General features: G+C 40.8%; 1 protein-coding gene across 4 annotated transcripts in view; it reads left to right on the top strand.

The window, feature by feature from the left end:
- Positions 1-22,031, top strand: part of BBOX1 (gamma-butyrobetaine hydroxylase 1) — a 198,349-nt gene that overhangs the window by 86,371 nt on the left and 89,947 nt on the right. For all 4 annotated transcript variants that reach the window (XM_073604546.1, XM_073604543.1, XM_073604545.1 and 1 more), the window contains exon 4: positions 15,994-16,192. In XM_073604546.1, coding sequence (XP_073460647.1) covers positions 15,994-16,192 — 199 coding nt within the window. The remainder of the gene's footprint in view (positions 1-15,993; positions 16,193-22,031) is intronic.

Here is a 22,031-nt window from a genome sequence, read left to right as displayed (position 1 = left end):
ATAGAGAGAGATAAAAAGGAAAGAAAGGAGAACAAAGAGAAAGATTGGTACATTCTAAAATGTACCATAAGGGGTTTTAATATTGTACGAGTGGAAGGGACTCGGGGAGCGCTAAATGTCCGTTAAAACAAAATTGGGGCAGGAGGGGGTGCAGGGGGAGTAAGGGATAGGAGGCTTTATTTCAGTGGGTAGACTGTGGTAGGGACATTAGTTGGCAAGCTTCTTCTGGGACATTGAGCATAGGGAGTCATTGATTTTTCTTCGTAAAGTACTGTAGATTGTTTCAGAAATATAATATATAAATGGATGATGTAAATAAAATTCATAAAACACATAAGCATGATGTAATCAGCCATAAGATGTGCATACTATAGCAATGAATAGACCTTAATAATTAGTACAACTGTATTCTTTCAGGCACCATAACAACATCCTATAGATTGGGCGTTGAGATCAGTATGACCTCATGCATATCTGTCTAATGAAAGAACACACTTCTGCATTTTCTTAGATTTATTGAATACACTTATGAAATCATTCAAGTGACATTTATTCCCAACAGTTAAATCAGAGTTTTAATTGCTTTTAATGGTTGTATATATACATATATATATATATTCGATTGCAATGCATGAACAGTCCAGGAAACCACCATTAAATTCAATGCTGGTGGAAAACAAGTTTAGTTCTTACAGAATCTGTACAGCGTATGTAATTATATACAGTGTATCATTTTTCTATTTTCTGGTATAGATTAAGAAAAACAACTTGTTTCTCCTGGCAGCCAGATGTTTATTAATACATCCCAAGTTATACTTTTGTCATTGGTTCTTGTATATATTAGAAAATAATTGATAGCTTAGATTGTGCATGTATGTATAACATTCCAACACATGTTACATTGATTGTAGCCATATTAGTGCACTTGTAGCAACAGAGTTGAGTTCTGTACATGATATTTTTATTATTTGCACTAACAGTTACTGTATGTGTTCAGGGCATTCTTTGGGGTCTCTACCATCTAATTCCAGAGCAGCCTTTCTCAACCTTTTCAACACAGAGGAACCCTTGAAATAATTTCCAGGCTCAGGGAACCGCTGCTAAAAATTACTATATCTACAACTCATGATACATTAGTGCTCCTCACACTTGTGGTTATTGGGAATAATTACCCCCTTAAAGATTAATGGTGTATTGGGAACTTATCTGAGAGGCAGAAATTGCTCATTGCTCAAGGAACCCCTAGCAACGTCTGGAGGAACCCAAAGGTTTCATGGAACCCTGTTCTAGGGTATTGTTGGGACATAGAAGAAGGAGGGAGACTCAATGTGTAGGGTACTCAACTGTGTTTTCAGCACATGATAACTTTTTTTATACATTAAAATGTCTTTTTTTTTCTCCAAACATTTCAGTGCAATTTATAATATTTCTACATCAATATGAAGAAATATTTACATTTACACTTTCTGGCTAAATGCATTTTTAAGGGAGGGCAGTAAATAGTATACAGTATATGAAAACTTGTGAATAAATCTCCCACCCTCCAAAGACATGCTGGCAGGTTAGTTGGCTCCGGTCTAAATTCGCCATAGTATGTATATGTTTGAATGTGAGCTAGGGACCTTAGATTGTAAGCTCCTTGAGGGTTAGGGACTGATGTGAATGTATAATATATGTAAAGCGCTGCCATATTGACCTAAATCCAATACATATTACTCGTTAATAAAGTGCTCTTGTGTATAACTATCAGTCCAAATGATAAACATGCATTGTGCATGCAATGATAAACATGCATTGTGCATGCAATGATAAACATGCATTGTGCATGCAATGATAAACATGCATTGTGCCCAGTCAAATTGCCTTCTTCCCTACATGCCTTTAAAGCGGAAATTTACCAAAAAGGGGAAGTTCCGCTTATTTGCATCCTCCCCCCTCCACTGCCACATTTGGCACTTTTTGAGGGAGGCGGGTACCTGGTTTTGACAGGTTTCTGCTCCCACTTCTTGTCAGATCGCCATGGTGATGTTAGGCCCCTCCTCCTTTCCCCACCCGCTGCCTTCTGGGACACATCACAGGTTCCAAAAGACTGCGGGATCATTCACGAAGCGCAGTGCAACTTGCGCATGCGCCGTAGGAAACTGTCTGTGAAGCCACACTAAAATAAAAGAAGTCAAATAATGCCTTTCCAAATGTGTATAATGCATGTAGAAATTGGTGATCCTCGGTCCCTTTTATGTATCAGCCACTAGGTCCTTCTCCTTTAAGGTTTATGCAATGTTTCCATCCCTTTAAGGGTTCTCAGTATTGCCCCATGTTCCAACCATTAAGAGAAAGTGGGGAACCGCATATAGTGTATTATTTTTATTATGAACTCTTCAGGAATAGTATTGCACTTACATTGACAATAAAAAGTACAAAAGCAGGGACTGATGTGAATGTGCAATATACATGTAAAGCGCTGCACAAATTGAAGGTGCTATATAAATACCTGTAATTAATAAAAAAGTAAAATAAGCCAAAAGAAACTGAAACCAGGAACGATTTCCACCTGCATTCCAAGAAGTGGCAGTGACATCGCCGGGAAGAGACTCCCCTACGTGTTTCATCATCTACATCCAAAAATGCTTGGCTAGAGACAGAGGGTGATTTAGGACACTGTGGCACAGTGTTCTATGTGCTCCCAATGGACTTCAGATGAATGGGTTTACACTTCCTCGCGTCATTACACCAGGGGGGTTTTATTAAATCTTTCACTTACTCATTTATTACTGCTATTTACTGCAACCTGTGAAAAAGGCAAACGGTACTTGTGAATGATTGACGCGGGCATGTGGACAGAACCCCACACAGCCACTGTTGGAGGGGTGGGGGGGTGAAACTGACAAGCAGAAGGAGCTCAAGAGAGATGGTTGGCGGCATTGAATTATTTGAGATGAATTCCGGGAAATAAACTTTACAGTCTATGGACCATTGGACTACAATTCCCAATGCCAGCCAGGTATAAGGAAAGAAAGAGTTGTATTTTCTCAGGCTCAATACCTAGGAATGTTCTCTTTGCTGTGAGAAAGGTGTGCCATCACTGCTCCTATGTGTACATTAACCTGCCACAAGCCTGTGGCTATTTGCTGAGTCTCTCTAGGCAGATCCAGATGTGAGCTGACATCTGAACAGTGAGACCCTGTTGCTGTATTGTTATGACTGGTGAGAGGGCACTGCTGCTATTAACCTGTTGCTGCTAGCAGAGACTGAGCACATAGGGATTGGCAATTTAACTAGCAGCAATATTTACTGCATGCAGACTTTACTGGGACCATACTCATGTGCACCACCATAAAGACTAGGCCCCCAATGCTAGCTGGCTGAAAAACTATGGCTAAAGACTGTTCATTTAGATAGCTGCTTCACAGAAACTTTGTCTATTGTCCATAGTATGAGGTACTTCTTTAGGGAGTTTTACATTTCATTGCTGCCATTCATATAGAGTGCACTGTAAAGTGGATATAGCCTATTGTTTGCAGATGAGTTATTGCAAAATTGATTATCATTGCTGTTAATGTTTTCTAATGCAATTACGTATTTCTGATTTTGTGGTTTACCAGGTTTTTTTTCATTTAGCTGCATAGAACTCCATTCTGTGCCACTATAGCCTAGTGAACATATTGTCTAGGGAACTGTGATGAACTGTGCACCTATTTCCTTTTCAGAAGAACGGAGGATGATGGGGGGTTTTATTAAATCTTTCACTTACTCATTTATTACTGCTATTTACTGCAACCTGTGAAAAAGGCAAACGGTACTTGTGAATGATTGACGCGGGCATGTGGACAGAACCCCACACAGCCACTGTTGGAGGGGTGGGGGGGTGAAGATCCCCCATCCGCTGTCACAGAAATGGATTAAGGATCAGTGGGTGAAGGGGAGTATACTGAACATGGTACACCCTAAATACGGGTGTGACATGTTCAGAGGGGTGAAGCTAGCCTTTAACCTGGTGTGTCAGTGGGGCTGAGGTTGTTCTTGTGGGAGAAGAACAGAGAACCCAATCTACAAAGTGGTTTCTGTGGGGGTAGCACTAGATATCTATTGATCCAGCTGGAAATTCTGTGAGCTCCTATCTTTTAGATTTCCATGTCATTATTGTATCCTGTATTGTGTGTAGGATGGCAGGAGAAACCAATGAGAGCTGTGGGGGCCCAGGGAAATATACACCAAGGGAACTGTTGATTTCTATGGAGACTTCACATAAAAAATAAAAGTGAGCTACGATGGGGGGGCAGCAGCAGAAATGATGAGTAAAAATACTGTTCTCACTTTAGTGATTTTTATTGGCTACATATTTAGGCAAATGGGTTGTGTTTTGCATTTGCATGGAGTTTTAAGCTAATATCTATTTAATTAATGATAACATAGTGTTAGAAGTATTATTTTTTTGGCTTTACATCAATTTGTTTCAACACCTTTAACTCATTTACTAGCAAGGGGCAATGACATAATAACTTATAGGAAGACCACATTTATTAACAGTCTGAAATCCATGGCCTGCAGGCAAGCATATACACCTGTCAGTTATCTTCTAAATCTTCGTCTGTACGTCTCAAATGAAGTCACACTTTGTACTAGTCATGTCTTGTTCTTTTTGTCTTAACTTTTTTAAGAGTATAAAGTAAAGCCAGACACTATGAAGCAGAGGACACATGTAGTCTGGATATGTCACAATTTCCAAAACTCTTCAGAAAGGAATCAGATGTCAGTGTCTGTGGTTTCTCAACCTTACTTGTAGTCTGCCTCTCGTTTACATTGAAAGAATTACTAACATCCCTAGCTCCATCAAAGCATGACAGAGCTTATGTTCCCCTATATGAACACCTCAGCAAGGCAATGTTATTCCACATTAATCATAAATATAACTTAGAGAGGGCTGACACTACAATTTTTCTTCCTGTCAGAAGTCTTTAATTTTACAGCAATGTTTACCTGACATTTAAATTTGCCATAGAGGCAGAACCTGGTATAATTTTCATGTACCTCATTAAGGAAATGTGTGTTTATATAGATAACCTATTATTATTATTATTCTTGGTTTGATTTTTTGGGAGCTCCAGGGACAGCTGGTGAAGCAGGCCTAACCACGATAGCTTGGGTTTTTACATACCTCCCAACATTTTGAGATGGGAATGAGGGACACCTACCAGCAAACATATGTAGGCATGGGACACACCCCCTGCCACACCCCCTTAAGGAGAATTAACCCAAGAAAAAGGTTAATTAAATCCACAAGGGCTTTTTTACCACTACTATTCCTATATATTGGCTTTTAAAATGTACAAATGCAGCAATTTAGAATTTGGAAGAAAGGTTTAGCACTGGGAAACACTTTTTGAAAGATAAAAAGTGCATTTTATACACAGCTATATGGATCAGACCAAAATGAGGGACAAATGAGGGGGAAGGAGGGACAGAGGGACATTGCTCCAAATCAGGGACAGTCCCTCGAAATCAGGGACAGTTTGGGAGCTATGGTCTGAGATGAGTCCCAGATATGGACTGACATTCTTCCTGGTAGACTTGAAGGCTTGTAGCATGCCGGTTGGGCAATAGAGTCTATACACAGTCAGTCCCTGAGTTAAAAACATCCAACTTACAAATGACTCCTAGTTACAAACAGCGGAGACAACAGGAAGTGGGAGGAAATCTATTCCTAGGAAGGGAAATTCACTCCTGTAAGAGTTATGATGGGAAAAAGGTGTCGCCACTGAAGCTTTATCACCAAATCTTGTTTCTACAACAACTCAAATTTTTCAAAATCAAATTGTCACAGAATTGACCGAAAGTGAGGTGAAATCTTCTGAGCACACATAGCACAGACAGCAAAACAAATGTTACAGGGACGTTAACCCTGCCCTATGCTGTCCAAAAAGTAAAAATATTTTTTTTGGCTGGAGCTACACCTAAAAAATGTACCTGTCCCAACTTACAAACCTATATACTCTATCTTGTTTGTAACTCGGGGGCTGCCTGTACTGTGATTTACATTTGCTTTGGATTATCTTTTCATTGGTTGGTTTCCAGGATAATACTAAATGTTCTGTCCTCACTACACGTTTTTCTGTGTGTAGCTTGACATGCAGCTAAACCCTCCCACTCTGCAATAAGCCAAACTGAATGTAATTTTGAAGCTTTATTAACAAAACAAGGTGGGTGAAACTACTGGGAAAAACAGATAAGAAATGCATACAATCAATGTATGAAACATACAAAAACACAGTAAAATAACTAGGCTGCAAATGGCTATAAGTCCATGCACACCAGCGATGCTGCCTATAAGGGATATACGTTTAGTCGGCTGGTTGCCTCTTCTCAGTTATTAAGATGGAGTCTGAGCTCCTAGGATGCACCTGTTTCCTTTTCTGAGAACGAAAGATGACAGGAGTTTTTATTAAAACTAAACAGTTTCTAGTTTCTTTAATAATATCCACTTCAATACCAAGGACGTCATATGACGTCCTGGGCTTTGAGCAGGTATATCTGAATGATGCCTGTAGTTACAGACATCATTCAGATATTGCCGGTTTCAGCCAGTGAATCTCTACACCATAGGAGCGATCACAGCGGCCATTCTGCCGCTTGATCGTTCCTATGGGAGGCGAGAGGGGACGTCCCCCCCCTCCCGCCGCCCTCCGGTGCCTGCTCCGACTCACCGTTATGATCGGTGAGGCGGAGAGTAGATCCGCCGGTGCCGGATGTAAATCATAGAGACTTCCGGTGGACCAGATGGTCCCCGGAGTCTCTATGATCATCGGAGGCCAGGCGCGATGTTATGACGTCACGCCCGGCCTCTCCATTCAAAAAAACGGCGCCGCTTCGGCTTGGAAGCGGCGAACGTTTTATTTTTTTTTTTTTATTTCAGGCTTCCCAGCCTAGTGGTGAGATATGGGGTCTTATTGACCCCATATCTCACTATTAAGAGCACCTGACATGTCATATTGCTATTACAAGGGATGTTTACATTCCTTGTAATAGGAATAAAAGTGATCAATTTTTTTTTTTTTTCAAAAAAAGTGTCAAAATAAAAAAAATAAAATATAATTAACAATAAAAAAAAAAAAATTTTTTTAAAGCGCCGCTGTCCCCGTGTGCTCGCACGCAGAAGCGAACGCATACGTAAGTCCCGTCCACATATGAAATCGGTGTTCAAACCATACATGTGAGGTATCGCCGCGAACGTTGGAGCGAGAGCAATAATTTTGGCCCTAGACCTCCTCTGTAACTCAAAACATGTAACCAGTAAAAAAATTTCAAGCGTCGCCTATGGGGATTTTTAAGTTTAAACACAAAACAGTTTTTTTCCCCAAAAAAAACGCGTTAGAAAAATTCCTGCGCAAATACTGTGCGAGATAAAAAGTTGCAACAACTGCCATTGTATTCGCTAGGGTCTTTGCTAAAAAAACATATATAATGTTTGGGGGTTCTATGTAATTTTCTAGCAAAAAAATGATGATTTTTACATGTAGGAGCAAAGTGTCAGAATTGGCCCGGTATTGAAGCGGTTAAAACAGTAAATGTATGTGGCTCCTTCTAGTGGCCAGTTCTAATATTGCAAGAACAACATGATGAATAACTAAGCTTCATCACAATATTACTTGTTGCCTCTGCTTTACACAGAGTTATGGACAGCAGATAGCCCAGTCACAATTTGCAAGCCTTTAAAAAAATGCACACTATTTGACTATTTGATCAAATGCTTTGTGTGCAGTTTGTCATGCATTGTCATGATTAAGGATGAGCCGAACACCCCCCGGTTCGGTCCGCACCGAACTTGCGAACAGGCAAAAAATTTGGACGAACACACAAACACCATTAAAGTCTATGGGACACGAACATAAAAAATCTAAGTTCTCATTTTAAAGGCTTATATGCAAGTTATTGTCATAAAAAGTGTTTGGGGACCTGGGTCCTGCCCCAGAGGACATGTATCAATGCAAAAAAAAGTTTTAAAAAACAGTTTTTCGGGAGCAGTGATTTTAATAATGCTTAAAGTGAAACAATAAAAATGAAATATTCCTTTAAATATCGTGCCTGGGGAGTGTCCATAGTATGCCTGTAAAGTGGCACAGTTTTCCCGTGTTTATAACAGTACCACAGCAAAATGACATTTCTAAAGGAAAAAAGTCATTTAAAACTGTAATGAATTGTCGGGTCTCGGCAATATAGATAAAACTCATTGAAAAAAACTGCATGGGTTCCCCCCCAGTCCATTACCAGGCCCTTTGGGTCTGGTATGAATATTAAAGATAAAAAAATAAAAATATCCCATGGTGTAAATCCATCCAAAAAGCTGCAACAGATCCGTCTCCTTGGGAGTCTCCCGCTGAGTGACGCTTCTTCTCGGTGACAGCTTTTATATAGCTGAGGGCGGGGCCACTCTGTGATGTAAACAGCGACCCCGCCTTCTTCTGACGTCACGTGGCGTCAGAGGGGGGCGGGTCACCCATTTACGTTACCGGGTGGCCCCGCCCTCAGCTATATAACAGCTGTTACCGAGAAGAAGCGTCACTTGGCGGGAGCCTCCCATGGAGGCGGAGGTGTTGCAGGTTTTTTTTTCTTTTTTCGGCTCATCAGGTCTTGCCAATATAGTTAAAACTCATTGAAAAAAACAGCATGGGTTCCCCCCACCCAGTCCATTACCAGGCCCTTTGGGTCTGGTATGAATATTAAGGGGCACTCCGAACCAAAAATTTAAAAAAGAATTGCGTGGGGTCCCCCAAAAATCCATACCAGGCCCTTCAGGTCTGGTATGGATATTAAGGGGAACCCTGTGCCAAATAAAAAAAATGAATGACGTAATTGCCTAGGCATCTGGGACAGCAAGTGCCACCCGAAGACAATAAAAAAAAATCTACATACCGATTGTAGCGCTGGGCTATTTAAAAAATTTTCCCAGCAGTGCTAACAAAATAAATACAGGAAGGACTTTTTTTTTCTTCTCTCCTGTGATGGACAGCTGCAGGGAGAGATTGGACTGGACTTTGCCCTGACTGGTTGTTGCTACAGCTGAAAAGGACGTGCCCCTAGCAACCCTGGGGAAGGAGGACTCGGGTGTTCTCGGGTCCAGGAAAGGGGCGAGTCATCACAGGTGCAGGGCAGAAGTGACCCAATAAAAATACCAGCGGCTCCTGCGGGGGTGGCGCTACACATGGGGAACTCATCTTGTATACCTTCTGACCCCTCTCACAGTGTGATGGCCGTGCCAATGAGCCAAGTCAGTCAAGTTGTTGAGATGGACCCAGTAACCATCACCAGGTTGTGCAAAGAATCAGAGCAGTTTGACATTAAGTCTAAAATAGACACATTGAAGACACAGATGTTCCAGATGATGGAGATGGTGACCCAGCTAACAAAAAGAGTTGTGGCGCAATGTGAAAAGATATTATAGATCTTCCAGCAAAGAAATTCTCAGGTCCAGTTATCTGTTACAATTGTGAAGGTGTAGGTCATTACCAACGAGAATGCCCAAGTCCGTTGAAAAAGATGGAAAGGTGGCGGAAGTCACAGAGGAAAATTGGAGGGCCCTGGGAGAAGGATCTAGGTGGGTGCCAGGACAGCTCAGCTTTAGAAAGGCCTCGGGTGAAGGAGTCAGCCGAGCGACAGGCCAGCTCAGCTTTCAGGGGGTGCCGCATAAAATCACCAGGCAGGTACCAGACCAACTCAGTTACTTCAGCTAGCTCCCAGTCAAGACGTGACGCAAGAGTGAAGAAAAGGTCTGGGTCTTTAAGAAAAACCTTTTCTGATACTATAAAGAAACAACTGAAGACCTCTGCAGTTGTATCAACTTATGCTGTTCAAGTGAGAAATGTCCACCAACCTCCAATATGTGACCAGAAACATAATTTTGAACACTGTAGAAGAAAAGAGATGTGAGCCCAGCCAGCCAAACCTGTTACTTCAAATGCTTCTACCAAACTTCTTGTCAAGTTGGTAGGCCCCTCGCTTGTAATGCCTGTTTTAGTTGAAAGAATTTACACAAGAGCCCATCTTGACTCAGGTGCTCAAGTTACTTTGCTGACTAGAGACTTTTATGAAAAATATCTGACAAACATACCCCTGCAGAAGTTGAAAGACCTAGAGATCCAGGTTATTAGAATGGAGAATTACTCCTGTGACGGTTACCTGCAAATCAAGTTATCATTTGATCTGGTAATGGTTAGACAGCCTCGGAGCTTTGACACACTGGCCATTGTGTGTTCTCAGTCACCAGGGTCCATAGGAAGTTCTTTGATCATGGGAACAAGTGTGTGGAGAGTGTGCACCCCCAGTTGCAGCCAGTGTAATAGTGTCTGCTTCAAGAGGAAAAGGCCTAAACACTGAATGTGTCTCAGCCAGAAGAGGTATCCTGTGGACATAAGGAAAAGATGGAAATTTGTGGTCCTGAAGACATATTCTCTCCTCAGCTTTCTGAAGTCATAGTGGAACCCTTTGTTAGAGAAACGTTAGAGCCCAGAGATCAGAGGGTTAAGCAAAAGATGCTTCCTACTGTGGAATCAATGAATTAATCTAAAGAGAGTAGTTCTGCAGAAGTAATTGCTGCTGAAGTGCCCAAAGCCTTTGTATCAGTGAGTGACACCCCCTGTCCTCTACCCGACACACCTGGGTGGGAAATTTCACTATCTATGGCTTATGGCCCAGACAAATGATCAACTTATTTATTCTTTAATGGGACAAGGTGTGATTTTCGGAGCATAATGCTCTGGCTACAGCAGCTCACATACACCAGGCAGCCTAAGGAGAAGTCCAAATGTATAAAACACAAAGTGAGTATCATGCTAATAGTAGTGGAGTCCAAAAATCCAAAATGTATTAGTCCTTGTTTGGAAAGACACCAGACATAATAGCCAATGCGTTACAGGGATTACTAAAGTCTCCCTTTATCAGGGATGAGGGATGCAAACAAGAAATGTAACACATCAAAAAATGTTTTAAAGCAGTTCAAAAATGATTCTGCATCTTTTTTTTTTTGTTTACAAACTTTTTTATTGGTTACGAAATTGTGGTACAAACAGTGATATCATATATCAAGAAAAATGTTATATATAAGATTTCCTAGTAAGGAAAAATATGACGAGGTATTACACCAAATATTAGAAATACAGTGCTATGGTTGACTAACATCAAATCGATAGTATCATTGAAATAGGTCTTAAAGTCTCTAAAGTATCTAAAAGGATAATGGCATTGACATATTTTGCTGAACACAATATTGTTATTGTAGCTATTATTACATTTTAAAGCGGAGTTTCACCCATTTAAAAGTCAGCAGCTACAAAAAGTGTAGCTGCTGACTTTCAAAAATCAGACACTCACCTGTCCCACAGTCCAGCGTTGCATGAGGCCTTGCTCCTCTCCCCCTTTACCCTGAGGTGCGGGCATTCTAACTGTGGGCGCCCGGCTGTGGTACACAGCCGGGCACGCACTGCGCATGAACAAGCCGCACTGTGCTCTGTGAATGGCCGGGCAATCTTCTGGGACCTGTGACGTGTCCCAGAAAATTGCAGGGAGGGGGAGAAGTGAACTTCCTTCCGGCGCTGTGGAGCCAGGGGAGGAAGTGGGAACTGGGTGCCTGTAAAAACAGGGTAACCCGCTCCTCCCCCAAAAAAAAGACATGCCAAATGTGGCATGTCAGGGGGTCACCTGCACTTAAAGCGGAAGTTCCATTTTTGGGTGGAACTCCGCTTTAAAATCTTTTTCAAAATAACATAAGCATTTAAATATATACAAAATACAAAAAATATGTGAACCTCGTATTGCTAGGAATACTAGCATTAGTAATGCATCTAAAGAACCATGGTGTGAACAAGCCCTCAAGCATTTACTGTGAAGCTTCTCAATGGGTCAAGTAGCCAAAGCACACACAAAATAAAAAAAATAATAATTACAGATGACCTGGGAGAGGCTATAACATTAGACAAAACATGCAATAATAAACCAGTGGAATAGCATACAATCCACATTATGAGCCAGTCACATAGATCTGTTTGTAGGACTTGTAATGGATAGTGGCCAAGTTTCAGTAAAAGGCTTAATGTTAGAGTAATAGCATCTGGAAAGCTGACAAAATATTCTTCTTTGTAACTTGGCTCCCAAGACCAGGTCTCTTTGGAGAATGCTCTGATTGGTTTAATTGACAAAGATAGCTGAACTCAGCAGGAAAACCCAGTAGTCAATTCCAGAGGGGTCATTACAGGTTTCAGACCTAGAAGGGATAATCACTTATGTTCTTGCAAGTCAGGAGCTATCCCTCTTCCAAACTGACGATATCCTGTTGAGTTAAACCAAAACTGGAATAGAGTGGCTGGGGAGTAGCATTGCTATGGATAATTTCAGTAAATAGTCAGAAAGCAGATAAGAATAGCCAAAATATATCCCAAAAGTTTTTCTGGAATGTAAAGTATTTGAACAGTGCAGTTTAAAAGTTTAAATGGATGTAATATACTGAAGTGCATCCAGCCAGTAAATCTTCTTGCAGATTATCGTGGTCAAAGTCATTATTTTGGATTTGTTTTTGAAAAAGAAAGAAGCCCCTTTTTTTTTGGTAGTGCATGCAAGCTGAAAACTAACCAGTCTTACAACTTTGATAGAAAATTAAAGTCCATATCTCTTCAAAACTTCAGAAAGTATAGAAAAATACTGACTGATATGCTAACATTTTTTTTAGAGAGATTCTAACGTCCTGTTTGAGCTTAAAACTATAACATACTGGAGAGAGATCTACAGACCATCAGAAGAGAACTGGGCCAAGCAGGTTACATGCCGTGGGATTCTAGTGTAGTAAAAGCAGTGGGGGTTATTTACTAAAGAAAAATCCACTTTGCACTGAAAGTACACTTGGAAGTAAAGTCGCTGTAGATCCGAGGGGAACATGCAAGGAAAATAAAAAACAGCATTTTAGCTTGCACGTGATTGGATGATAAAATCAGCAGAGCTTCCACTCATTTTGGATCTACCCCTTAGATTTAAAGCGACTGCACTTCCAAGTACACTTGCAGTGCAAAGTGGATTTGCCTTTCATAAATAACCCCCAGTGTGTTGGTAGCTCAAACAGCAGGGCAGATGCGCATTGCATTTCTGGCAGATAAACATTTTTTTTTCTGCGCATGCAGTGTTTTTAACGAGATAAAGCATGATAAAATGGTCATGTATTGTAGCGATGTACTGCAAGTGTGTTAAAACAGACATTTCAGGCCTAAAAATAACCTAAACGTCCCAAAACCTTTCATATTTTCTGAAACCAGAGAACCTGTGCAATAAAATTATGCTAATTTCAAAATTGCATGTCACATAGTATTTGTGTAACTTTTTTTCAGACCTAGATTTTCAGTAAAAATACACTAAAATGTATTTGGTTCCACTATGGGGCAGTCCCCAAAATCAGGGAAGGTTGCAAGGTATGCCTATACTGTTATCTTCCTTTTACTTAAAGGCAACCCAAAGTAAAATTTCAGTTTTGTGTAGTTGCTAGCCAAACGGCTTGGTTTCTTGAACCGCTAGTTATCCAAGAAAGGATCGAATTCCACCAAAAAGTTTGTGGTCATTACAAAGCCAATGTATAGTTTCACTTTCATTCTCATAAATTCTTCGTCTTCCTCAATCAAGTGGGATGTCCAGATACCCTAACAATTTTATTATGGTAGAGGGTGAAGAGAAAATGCTTTGAATAAATCTCATTACTCGAGTTTTCAAGAGTCAATCAACCCACTGGAACTCATCCCAAACTGAATTAGTCTTGGACTAGCCTTAATTTTTTAAGGCTATGACACCGTGCATATGTTATATAACTACATTCCTTTTCGGTGGGAGGGTTTTACGAATAGCTTCAGCATGTGTAAGCCATCAGATGTAATTTTTCACATGTCCTGAAGTGTTTACATATGTCTGCCATGGATTTATCTCTGTCAAAGGAAGTTCTCCAAAATTGCTGTTGTATCCATAAACATGAGCTTTTGAAAGCTTTCTGAAAACAAACAAGGATATACTGATTTCTGGTTTCATTAAACCTTTTCCATGGAAGAGCAGTACTTAGAAATATACATGATCTATCATTCTGTGTCAAGGGGCACCAGAAAAAAATAAATTATATAAGCAAATGCTACTAAACACGTGCAAGGACAAAAGGAAATAATTAAAGGATCAAGGATTGTTTTTGACACCTGTAAATATTTGTTTGGGATGACATATTTAAAAGGTGTGTCTACCCTAAAATATTTTGAGGATGATTTACTAAAGGCAAATAGGCTGTTCACTTTGCAAGGGAAGTTGAACTTTGCATGGGAATTTTATCTAGCTTATTGAATGTGGTGACTTCCATCATCCAATAATGTGCAAGCAAAATGCTGCACATGATTGGTATGCTTCGTAAAGGTAAATTCCACCACATTTACTAAGCTGCGAGCTGGGAGAATCACATTGCAAAGTGCAACTTCACTTGCAAAGTGAACAGTCTATTTGCCTTTAGTAAATCAACCACTGTATGCCTGTTTTTGGTGATTATAAAGGGTAGTGATTGGCAAAAATGAGTTTTAATTTCAATGAAATATGGGAGATTTCAGCAAATGTTGCCATGTTGGCAAAATGCATTTGGGTCAATGGGGAAGGTTAAATTAAAGCGATTGTAAAGTCTCGTTTTTTATCTTAAAAATAACAAACATGTTATACTTACTTGTTCTATGTAGTGGTTTTGCATAGAGCAGTCCCAATCCCCCTCTTCTCAGGTCCCTCTTCGGCTCTCCTGGCCCCTCCCTCCTGACGAGTGCCCCCACAGCATGTAGCTTGCTATGGGGGCACCCAAGCTGAGCAGCAGCTCCGTGTGTCCATTCAGACACTGGCTAGGCCCCTCCCTCTCCCCATTTGACTTTGACAGCAACAGGATCCAATGGCGCTCTGCTGCTGTCTCAGCCAATGAGGAGGAGAGTCCCGGGCAGCTGAGTCTCTTGTGCAATATCGCTGGATTGAGATGGGCTCAGGTAAGTATTAGGGGTGCTGCTGCACACTCAAGATTTTTATCTTATTGCATAGAATGCATAATTGAAAGTGCCAGTACACAAATTACAATTAAATAACAAAATAAATAAAACACAAGTGCAAAAACACTAAAGAAATTAAAAAAAAAAAAAATGAACCCCCAAAACCTCCACAACCTCTAAACAAAGAAAAAACAGATTTTGTTTTTTGTTTTTTTTTTTCAAGTAAATTTTGAGTGAAATTGAAAGCTTCCATTCAAAATAATTTTGCCAAAATAATCCCATTCTTTCCTAATAAAGAAATGAATCAGTGTTTTTTTTATGCCTCTTGGGACTCTAGTCTCTGCATTTGACTTCCAACATTGCACACTTACAAATACAAAGTGGTCCTCTACTGAACATTTCATTTATTTCATATTGTGAAGAAGAATGCAACGGAAGAGAGTGGGAAGACAAATTTTGTAGCAAAGGGGTTTCAAGTTGGACAGGAGCAGAGCTGGGCATACAGTACATCTCTTCAATGGAGTCCCCAAGAGATATAAGAATCCAGTGGGTAGCTCATTTAGGCAAGACTTCTCTCACACTGACCCTTTTAGCAACGATGGATCTTTTTTTTTTTTTTTTTTTTTTATAAAAGGTTGTCCATTGTCATCAATATAGGCACATTACGCAACCTTTCTTCTTGACTGCGCCAGCATTTACTGTGACACATTTACAGTGAAAGGATGGTTCCTTTTGCAAGCTCCATTCCTCAACAGCTCACTGGAGACAAGAATCAACATTTGAGAAATGTAATAGGGTCAAAAAAAAAAAAACAAGTGCAGAACTATGAAAAAAGGGGAATTGGTGACTAAGAAAGAAAATAAGAAAAATACAGAGCACCCACAAATGATGTTACAGGCAGAGGATGTTATATAGCTGAATGAGCAATCTGAGTGAGCAATGTCATTGTGTATATAACTATTTATTGTCCTTACAGATCATGAGTACTGGGGTAGTGACCTGAAAATCCCTACATTGTCTTACGAAGATGTTCTACGCTGTGACCAGACGGCCTTCAAGTGGTTATGCACCCTGAAAAAACTGGGAATTGTACTCTTGGAAGGAGCACCTGTCAGACAAGGAGAGTTGGTTACACTTGGAAAGAGGATTGGATACATGAGACATACCTTTTATGGGTAATTAATCACAAATTCTGATTCCTAACAACTAGAGATATGAAAAAGTAAAAGAGTTGTCTACAGCAGAAAATAGGGTAGATTTGGCTTTCTAACTGTATTATAGTGCATGGGTAGCTGGGCACTCCAAGGACATGCCGTATACCAATGAAAAAAAATGTTTAAAAAATACTGTTCAGCTGGTAGGGGGTCTTTTAATGAGGCTTTACAGGCAACATTAAAAATACACAAATCCTTTAACAGTGTTCAGGGATCTGCCATTTAGCAGCGACAGCACTATCAACTCTGAATGACAGATCCCCAGCTGGCTTCTATTTGTAAAACAAACATGTAAAAAACAAGGAGACCTATCATTTAACAACAGTAGCCATATTTGATCGATGACATCGCCTCACATATGCAGCCCCTTTGTTTACATACAGAAGCCAGTGGGAATCTGTCATTTGCAATGGGAGTGGTGACAGGTGAACATTGTCAGGTGCGGCGGGTCATCGTGTCCACAGGTCATAGTAATTGATGTGATTTACATCCGGGACATTTATTTTTACTCTTTTTTTTCTAATACAGGGACTTCCAGATTTCAATGGGACCCCCCCTCCCACCCACAGACCACCACTTCATTTTTGGGGGACAGAATGTTGACATGAGGCCCTTGACCCTATCAACATGGGGACAAGGTGTCTTGCAAGATTAGTGAAAATTTTTCGTTATCCCTTCCTTGCAGGTACCCTGCCATTGTTGGGGTCATGTGGAGTAACATGGTTTAGGAGGGGGGAATGCATGCTTGCTGCGACCCCTTTCTTGGCCAGCTAGGCAGCGTGCCTAGGTAAGGGTATTTTAACTATCTCCCACCTGCCGTATAGTAAATATGACAGCAGGCAGGATCCCCTCTAGTTCTGGGGTGACGTTATATGACGCCACCCCAGTGTCACCACCCTTGAGTGCCCGCGAGGCCGATCTGGGTAAAGAGCCAATGACGTGGCCTGTTTCACATGTACAGGTAATCAGTTCACTGATCATCAGTGCCATGATTATCAATGTAGCCTAAGCAGTGCCACCAATCAGCGCCCATCAGTGACACCAATCAGTGCCCATCAGTTCTGCCTATCAGTGTCACCTATCATTGCCCATAAGTGCCGCCTCTAAGTGCCCATCAGTGCTGCCTATCAGTGCCCATCAGTGCGGCATATTAGTGCCTCCTCATCAGTGCTGCCTCATCAGTGCCCATCAGTGCAGTCTATTTAGTGCACATCAGTGAAGTAGAAAAAATACTTATTTACAAAATTTACTGATAAAAACTAAGAAAACTTTTTTTTTTTTTCAAAATGTATGGTCTTTTTTAATTTTGTTTAGCAAAAAATTAAAAAAACTATTTGTGGGAGGAAAAAAAAATTTCATTTGGGTACAATGTTGCATGACTGTGCAATTGTCATTGAAAGTGTGACAGCACTGAAAGCTGAAAATTGGCCTGAGCAGAAAGGGGGTGAAAGTGCCCAGTATTGAAGCAGTTAAACAAATTTGTAGGCAGACACCACATTGTTTCATTTATATGGTGTGCTGGCCCTATAGGATAAAAAATGGCACGGGGTCCCCCTTAAAATTAAACAAAGCAATCTCTCCTGTGCATGGCACATTCCTTATATCCTGTACTCTAAAAGGCATGTAGATCTCAGAATCTGGATGACCCTTTAAAATAAGGGGGCCTCCAGATATCGGACTAACTTATGATCATTACTTATGATATCCCCTGCATAAATAAGAATGGGATACAAATTAATTCATTCACATGAGGTAAAAAAGTTATAAAATATTTAATAAATAAACCGTGTCCTACGATGTAAATCCAACAACAATCATGTCGTCCAATGATGTTGACTGTCAGAACGATGGCCTGCCGCATCCAGCGATCTTCAACTGCTGCTACTCCTGTCACAAATGACAGATCCTTGATGACTTTTGTATGTGAACACACCAGCGGGGATCCTGAGTGACATCATTGATCACATGTTATTATGATCGTCTTTGGTCGATGACATTACCCAAAATTGCTGCTAACTTGTTTACAAAAAGAAGCTGCCAAGTATCTGTCTTTTCATTTAGCAGCATTTTTCACATTTCTCTAACATCAGACAGAGGTTTGGATAGGAGTGGTGACCGCTCATGGAGGGTGCAGGGGCACCGCCCCCCTAATCCATGCATCCAGGCCCCTAATCTTCATGCAGGGCGCAGGACGCGGGGGGGTATTGGTGGTTGTGCAAGTGGGGTGCAGGTTTGTTTATCATCCCCCCCCTCAAAAAATATTGAGCACCAGCCATCACTGTTGGATAGGCAAACTGGCCAAATGTTTTTGCCAAAATGCGAAAGCGCTAGATTCCAGTCCAGTCCAGGTTCCAGGAATGGCAGAGGATCCCCAAATCCAGGTGTGAAAAACTTGTTGCATCTTTCCAAAAAAGACTCATGGCTGTATTAGATCAAAAGGGTGGTTCTACTAAATACTGAGCAAAGGGTCTGATACTTAGGTCCATGTGATATTTCAGTTATTCTTTTTTTAACCACTTCAGCCCCGGAAGGATTTACCCCCTTCCTGACCAGAGTACTTTTTACAATTTGGCACTGCGTTGCTTTAACTGCTAATTGCGCGGTCATGCAATGTTGTACTCAAACAAAATTTGCGTCCTTTTCTTCCCACAAATAGAGCTTTCTTTTGATGGTATTTGATCACCTCTGCGATTTTTATTTTTTGCACTATAAACGGAAAAAGACTGAAAATTTTGAAAAAAAAATGATATTTACTACTTTTTGTTATAAAAAAAATCCAATAAACTCAATTTAATCATACATTTAGGCCAAAATGTATTCGGCCACATGTCTTTGGTAAAAAAAATGTCAATAAGCGTATATTTATTGGTTTGTGCAAAAGTTATAGCGCCTACAAACTAGGGTACATTTTCTGGAATTTACACAGCTTTTAGTTTATGACTGCCTATGTCATTTCTTGAGGTGCTAAAATGGCAGGGCAGTACAAAACCCCCCCCCAAATGACCCCATTTTGGAAAGTGGACACCCCAAGGAAATTGCTGAGAGGCATGTTGAGCCCATTAAATATTAATTTTTTTGTCCCAAGTGATTGAATAATGACAAAAAAAAAAATTTACAAAAAGTTGTCACTAAATGATATATTGCTCACACAGGCCATGGGCATATGTGGAATTGCACCTCAAAATACATTTAGCTGCTTCTCCTGAGTACGGGGATACCACATGTGTGGGACTTTTTGGGAGCCTAGCCGCGTATGGGACCCCGAAAACCAATCACCGCCTTCAGGATTTCTAAGGGCGTAAATTTTTGATTTCACTCTTTACTGCCTATCACAGTTTCGGAGGCCATGGAATGCCCAGGTGGCACAAACCCCCCCCAAATGACCCCATTTTGGAAAGTAGACACCTCAAGCTATTTGCTGAGAGGCATGGTGAGTATTTTGCAGCTCTCATTTGTTTTTGAAAATGAAGAAAGACAAGAAAAAAAATTTTTTTTTCTTTTTTCAATTTTCAAAACTTTGTGACAAAAAGTGAGGTCTGCAAAATACTCACTATACCTCTCAGCAAATAGCTTGGGGCGTCTACTTTCCAAAATAGGGTCATTTGGGGGGGGGGGGTTGTGCCACCTGGGCATTCCATGGCCTCCGAAACTGTGATAGGTAGTGAAGAGTGAAATCACAAATTTACGCCCTTAGAAAGCCTAAAGGCGGTGCTTGGTTTTCGGGGTCCTGTACGCAGCTAGGCTCCCAAAAAGTCTCACACATGTGGTATCCCCGTACTCAGGAGAAGCAACAGAATGTATTTTGGGGTGTAATTTCACATATTCCCATGGCATGTTTGAGCAATATATCATTTAGTGACAACTTTGTGCAAAAAAAAAAAAAATTGTCTTTTTCCCGCAACTTGTGTCACAATATAAAATATTCCATGGACTCAACATGCCTCTCAGCAAATAGCTTGGGGTGTCTACTTTCCAAAATGGGGTCATTTGGGGGGGGGGGATGAACTGTCCTGGCATTTTATGCACAACATTTAGAAGCTTATGTCACACATCACCCACTCTTCTAACCACTTGAAGACAAAGTCCTTTCTGACACTTTTTGTTTACATGAAAACATTTTTTTTTTTGCAAGAAAATTACTTTGAACCCCCAAACATGATATATTTTTTTTAAAGCAAATGCCCTACAGACTAAAATGGTGGGTGTTTTATTTTATTTTTTTCACACAGTATTTGCGCAGCGATTTTTCAAACGCATTTTTTTGGGGAAAAACACACTTTTTTAACTTTTAATGCACTAAAACACACTATATTGCCCAAATGTTTGATGAAATAAAAAAGATGATCTTAGGCCGAGTACATGGATACCAAACATGACACGTTTTAAATTTGCGCACAAACGTGCAGGGGTGACAAACTAAATACATTTTTAAAGACCTTTAAAAGCCTTTACAGGTTACCACTTTAGATTTACAGAGGAGGTCTACTGCTAAAATTACTGCCTTCGATCTGACCTTCACGGTGATACCTCGCATGCATGGTGCAATTGCTGTTTACATTTGACGCCAAACCGACGCTTGCGTTCGCCTTTGCGCGAGAGCAGGGGGGGACAGGGGTGCTTTTTTTTTTTCTTTATTATTTTTTTGCTTTTTTATTTTATTTTTAAACTGTTCCTTTCATTTTTTTAAAATCATTTTTATTGTTATCTCAGGGAATGTAAATATCCCCTATGATAGCAATTGGTAGTGACAGGTACTCTTTTTTGAAAAAATTGGGGTCTATTAGACCCTAGATCTCTCCTCTGCCCTCAAAGCATCTGACCACACCAAGATCAGTGTGATAAAATGCCTTTCCAATTTCCCAATGGCGCTGTTTACATCTGGCGAAATCTAAGTCATGAAATGCTCAAAGCTTCCGGGTTCTTAGGCCATAGAGATGTTTGGAGCCACTCTGGTCTCTGATCAGCTCTATGGTCAGCTGGCTGAATCACCGGCTGCATTCTCAGGTTCCATGTTGGGACAGGAGAGCCAGAGAAAAACATGGAAGACGGTGGGGGGGCATTCCCTCTCACTGCTTGTAAAAGCAGTCTAGAGGCTAATTAGCCGCTGGCTGAAAAGAATGATGCCAAGATGATACCTAAACCTGCAGGCATCATTCTGGTATAACCACTCAAAGTCCAGCAACATACCAGTACATTGCTGGTCCTTGTTGGGCATATATTGTAATCTTTTTTTTTTTCATGCAGCCTGTGGGCTAAACGAAAAAAAGAATTTGATCGGTGGGTATGCCCACCATTAGAATACCTCCCTTCATCCACCCACTTCTAATAATGGGCATACATGCACCATTTATATATGCCCGATGCATGGGGGCATCCTCCCGCAAAAGGTAGGAGCAAATCGCTCCTCCACCCCTGCTGCCGCCATGCTTTGGCATATATCACCTCCGCTGGAGTCACGGCTTTATATATCGTGGGAGCAAATGCTGTTGCTGTCAAGATAAATAAATCCACTAATACACAGCTAGTGTATGGTAGCGTTCAAAACATTCACCAATGCAAAGACCAGGATTGTCAGGACAGGAGGGACAATAATAGCGGGTGTCACGCCTATATCCGCGCTTGCTGCAGACACAAGATCTTTTTTGGGGGGTTCGTTGGGTAGGGGTACTCGGGAGGACATAAAGAAAATGCCTCTCATGCAGCCGACTGCATTTGGTTGGGGATGTGAATGGGGGAAGTACGGGTGCTGCAGAAGTGTTGGGTTCCCAATTAGGATTGGCGAATGCAACAGGAAGGGCAT

This window comes from Aquarana catesbeiana, linkage group LG11, assembly GCF_042186555.1.
Source record: "Aquarana catesbeiana isolate 2022-GZ linkage group LG11, ASM4218655v1, whole genome shotgun sequence".
Lineage (NCBI taxonomy): Eukaryota > Metazoa > Chordata > Amphibia > Anura > Ranidae > Aquarana > Aquarana catesbeiana.
Note: the sequence above shows the minus strand (reverse complement) of the source record. Positions and strands in the feature narration are given on the sequence as shown.